At 43.9% G+C, this 5,100-nt stretch overlaps 1 protein-coding gene across 1 annotated transcript; it reads right to left on the reverse strand.

Annotated features, from left to right (window-relative positions):
* Positions 1–2,550: 2,550 nt before the first annotated feature.
* Positions 2,551–3,051, reverse strand: CCDC182 (coiled-coil domain containing 182). The gene has a single exon (XM_087892051.1). The coding sequence runs from the start codon at positions 3,049–3,051 to the stop codon at positions 2,551–2,553; it is 501 nt and encodes a 166-aa protein (XP_087748177.1).
* Between the last annotated feature and the right edge of the window lie 2,049 nt (positions 3,052–5,100).

Raw genomic sequence — 5,100 nt, forward strand, 5'->3', positions numbered from 1 at the left:
TTCTTTGAAGATGTTTTGCTTCTCATCCAAGAAGCTTCTTCGGTTCTTACCAGGGTGAGCTGCTGGGGATTCGCAGGGGTTCGGAAGAACCTCTAGCTAAGATTCTGTGCAGTTCGGAGAACCCCCAAATCCCACTCCTGGCTGGCCCTGCCCATCCCGTCCCGCCCCTCCCAGGAGTCCCCACGTGGCCCATTTTGGATGCAGGTAAGTGCAGGGCATGCGCGAAGCAGGGGTGAAATCCAGCAGGTTCTGACAGGTTCTGGAGAACCGGTAGCGGAAATTTTGAGCAGTTTGGAGAATCGGCAGCGGAAATTTTGAGTAGTTCGGAGAACTGGCAAATACCACCTCTGGCTGGCCCCAGAGTGGGGTGAGAATGGAGATTTTACAGTATCCTTCCCCTGCCACATCCACCAAGCCATACCATACCCACCAAGCCACGCCCATACCGGAAGTTCGGGGCTGTTTCCGGCCTCCAGAGGGCCTCCGGAGCCTGGGAAGGCTGTTTTCACTCTCCTGGAGACTCGAGGCAAGCCTCCAGAGCCCAGGGAGGGCAGAAATGCCCCCCCCCGGCCGTGGTGCAGGAAGCTGACTAGGCCATGCCCACCATGGCCACGCCCACCCAGCAACCGGGCAGAGAACCCCTTGCTAAAATTTTTGAAGCCCACCCCTGGTTCTGCCTGAATGGTGGAGAATGGAAGGATTTGTATGTTTTCATCATGACCAGATGATTGCAAGGAATATAAATCCTTCCATTCTCCAGCATTCAGTCAGAACCAAAGAAGCTCCTTGGATGAGAAGCGAAACATCTTCAAGGAAAAACAAAGTCCGGTTACCTTTTGGGACAACTGTGACCTGGATGACTGAGATTCTCCATAGACAAACGAAGGCCTCCTATGAATTAAAATGATTAGTTTAATTTAGGGCTTCGGTTTTTTCCCCATCACTTTTCTTCAGTTTCAAGACTAACTGTAAAAGCCCAAATTTCCAGCCAGTGTGGATATCACATTGGGGAAAAGCTACTATCTACACTTAATTGCAAACATTTTGAATTTATTTGCACTGTTTAGAGTCTTAATAGTATACCGCTCTGCAGAATATTATCGGTTTTTCCAAATGTTGTTTCGGTGATTGTACCTGTTGCGTTCTTTTTCTTGCATGCTGTTTTATTATTTAGTACATGCTGGCTTGGGAATTTTATAATGAAGCACAGTATAAAAATTGTTCAGCAAGCATTTCCAGTTTCATTCCTGCACTTTTATTCTGTTATGCTGCATATCATTCTCTCCCCCATTTTATCCATAATGTTTTGCAAAACATACTGAGGACCTAAGACAGGGGTGCCCAATCTTGAAAACTTTAAGGCTTGTGGACTTCAATTCCCAGAATTCTGGGAAGTCCACAGGTCTTAAATTTGCCAAGGCTGGACACTGTTGTTGTTAGAATAGAATAACAGAGTTTGAAGGGACCTTGGAGGTCTTCTAGTCCAACCCCCTGCTTAGGCAGAAAACCCTACACCACTTCAGACAAATATTTATCCAACATCTTCTTAAAAACTTCCAGTGTTGGGGCATTCACAACTTCTGGAGGCAAGTTGTTCCACTGGTTAATTGTTCTAACTGTCAGGAAATTTCTCCTTAGTTCTAAGTTGCTTCTCTTCTTGATTAGTTTCCACCCATTGCTTCTTGTCCTGCCCTCAGGTGCTTTGGAGAATAGCTTGACTCCCTCTTCTTTGTGGCAGCCCCTGAGATATTGGAAGACTACTATCATGTCTCCCCTGATCTTTCTTTTCATTAAACTAGACATAGCCAGTTCCTGCAACCGTTCTTCATATGTTTTAGCCTTCAGTCCCCTAATCATCGTCGTTGCTCTTCTCTGCACTCTTTCTAGAGTCTCCACATCTTTTTTACATTTGTTCTAAAAGATGATATACATTAAGATAAACTCTCCTATGGAGAAATAAAACTGAGTTTGATTCCTCCATAGACATGACTATATGATTTACTTAGCACCAGTACTATATAGAAATAGTTTGCCACAGCTGTTTTTTTTTTTAATTATTATTTTCCAATCTACCTCACAGCTCCTGGATCTCCTGGTGGTCTCCCATCTGGGAACTAACCAGGTGAAACCTGTTTAATTTTTTTCAAATTCAGACAAGGCTGACTAAGTATCGCCATCTGCTGGGACAGCATGATATATGTAAAAGCTTCAAATAAGGAGAGAGAGAGAGGGAGAGAGAGAAAGAGATCACAAAACTGTGTTACCTGTGCAAAACTGGAATATCTGCATTCAGATATTTTTGGGGAAAAAAAAGAAGGAAACAAACATCTCATTGTTAATTAGCCAAGAAAAAAAATATTCCCACCCTCCAGGCAATTGACTCAAGTGTACCGCACTAGAGAGATTAATTAGATTTAGAATGTTATGTTTAATTATGATTTTTAATCATCCTCTTGCTTCTCTTTGTACCCCCATAAGCCCCATTTTTAAGATAAAGTCCTCGGATGTTCATTCTCTCTCTTCTTAATTGCAACCACTGGCTGGGCTTCCCTATTCTTTAGCCCATTTTTGGACTATTAACTCCAGCTGCGCGCTCTTACTGAAAAACGTTTTTTCCAGCGTTGAGGGTTTTTTGTGCAGCTCCTTTTCTGAGAGGAGGCAGGGAGGGAGAACTTTATTTTGTGTGATCTCTCTGTTGTCCTTGTCTCTGAAGGATGGCTCCACCTCACCGGTCTTGTTTTCGAGTCTGGCCATCAGATCTGTCAAGTAGCTGAGGGTGCCTTCCAGATTGTTCAACGTTTCCATGATTTCTTGCTGGAAAACCTTTATGTCTTTCTCCATGATTCTCATTTCGTGGTGCAGCTTCTCCAAATCCAGAGCATCCTGGTTGCATCCTGGCAAGATCCGGGAAGAAGAGTGAGATGCCTGAGCAGGAGATCTGCCCAATTTTTGGTCCCCTGCTAGAGAATGTGAAGAGCTAGAAACTGGGCCTTCTCTAGAGTAGGCTTCTGTCTCCTTCTGACCAAATATGAAGTTCTTGATGGTGTTCATGTCAAGATGTAGGTGGCCATCAACAGTCCATGAACAGAACAAATAAAGCTGCCATCCAAGGAGAATGGCGGATGACAGTTGGAACTGATCCATTATGACCTCAAATGTTGAAGAGCCAATGACAGAACTGTGTGTGTGACTTGGCTGTTCATGCACCAGGGTGATTAACTATTAGAATAGAATAGAACAGCAGAGTTGGAAGGGACCTTGGAGGTCATCTAGTCCAACCCCCTGCTTAGGCAGGAAACCCTACACCACTTCAGACAAATGGTTATCCAACATCTTTTTAAAAGTTTCCAGTGTTGGAGCATTCACAACTTCTGGAGGGAAGTTGTTCCACTGGTTAATTGTTCTGTCAGGAAATTCCTCCTTAGTCCTAAATTGCTTCTTTCCTTAATTAGTTTCCACCCATTGCTTCTTGTACTGCCTTCAGGTGCTTTGGAGAATAGCTTGATTCCCTTTTCTTTGTGGCCGCCCCTCAAATATCAGAACACTGCTATCATGTCACCCTTAGTCCTTCTTTTCACCATACCACTAGAAATAAGGAAAACAATTTCCTGACATTTAGAACAATTAGTAAGTGGAGCGAATTGCCTCCAGAAGTTGTAGGTGCTCCATCACTGGAGGTTTTTAAGAAGAGATTGGACAACCATTTGTCTGAAATTAGGGTTTCCCTGCCTGAGCAGGGAGTTCAACAAGAATAGAATAGAATAGAATAGAATAGAATAGAATAGAATAGAATAGAATAGAATAGAATAGAATAGAATAGAATAGAATAGGGTAGGGTAGGGTAGGGTAGGGTAGGGTAGGGTAGGGTAGGGTAGGGCAGGGCAGGGCAGGGCAGGGCAGGGCAGGGCAGGGCAGGGCAGGGCAGGGCAGGGCAGGGCAGGGCAGAACAGAACAGGACAGAACAGAACAGAAGTCTTTATTGGCCAAGTGTGATTGGACACAAGGAATTTGTCTTTGGTGCATATGCTTTCAATATACATAAAGATACAGTCTTCAAGAATCACAAGGCACAACACCCAGAAGACCTCCAAGGTCCCTTCCAACTCTGTTATTATGATAGTCTGTTATGTACTTCATCCTAATCGGTGGCAGCTTCATCAGAGTCTGGGCTTTGGACCACCTGAACTGATCCATACTGCTTGTTGCCCCTTGATTAGGAGTGTGGGACCTCTGGATATCTGCATATTACTGAAGGTTGGCCAAAAAAATGGCCGTTCCTCGGGATGAGGAAGACTAGAAACTCCAGATTGTCCAATGCTGCCTGGGGTATTCGGGGAACTGAAGTCCACACTTCCTAAAGCCGCCAAAGTTGAGACAGATTGATCCAGTGACAAGAGGCACCATCAGATTTAGACTTTCCAGCCAACTGGAATTCCATCAGGAAGAGGGTGATTAAAGGAAATATGATGTTGATTAAAATAGAAACCAGGGTCTGAGGTACTCCTTCTTTTCTTGTCTCCAGCACGTTCGGTTTGGGAACATCAGGTCTCAAGGGAAAAAAAAAACGTGGAAACTTTCAATCCAAACCCATTTTTATTTTGGATGATTTCCCCATAGCTGAAGAGAAACCGGCTTTATTAGCTGCAACTACTGCTGAAGAGGCGGGGAAGAGAATCATGCTTCATAGCAGTTAAAAGATATTCCTCTGTGAGATCTGGCAGGATATTGAGGGAAATGAAACAGATTACATAAAAAAAAAAAAAAGGTAATATGAAGCAATTGCTCCTAAAGAGTCAAGGAACCATATAATTCAACATTTATATAGACAAGGCTTCAAGGGAGCTGTTAGGAAACGTAAAAACAGTCTGGAAAAGAGACCTTAAGAAACCTATTTTTTTCCCCCTCAGACCGATGGTTTTCACACTTTTCACCTTGAGAACTATTTCCACCCGGTTGTGTTCTAAAGAACAGCTGAGCATCTCTCATCCAACCCCTATAACCTTAACTGGGGCTCAGAACAACTTGCAGGGTTGAATTAATTTGTTCAGATCCCTTTTATCGAAACAGACAGCCATGCTTTTCTTCCCCTTCCCCCTTCCC

Source organism: Pantherophis guttatus, chromosome 1, assembly GCF_059756535.1.
Source record: "Pantherophis guttatus breed Tessera chromosome 1, ASM5975653v1, whole genome shotgun sequence".
In the NCBI taxonomy this organism is placed as follows: Eukaryota; Metazoa; Chordata; class Lepidosauria; order Squamata; family Colubridae; genus Pantherophis; species Pantherophis guttatus.

What these genes read in the sequence shown, in the direction of transcription:
- CCDC182 (XM_087892051.1), bottom strand. Translation starts at nt 3,051, where the DNA reads ATGAACACCATCAAGAACTTCATATTTGGTCAGAAGGAGACAGAAGCC.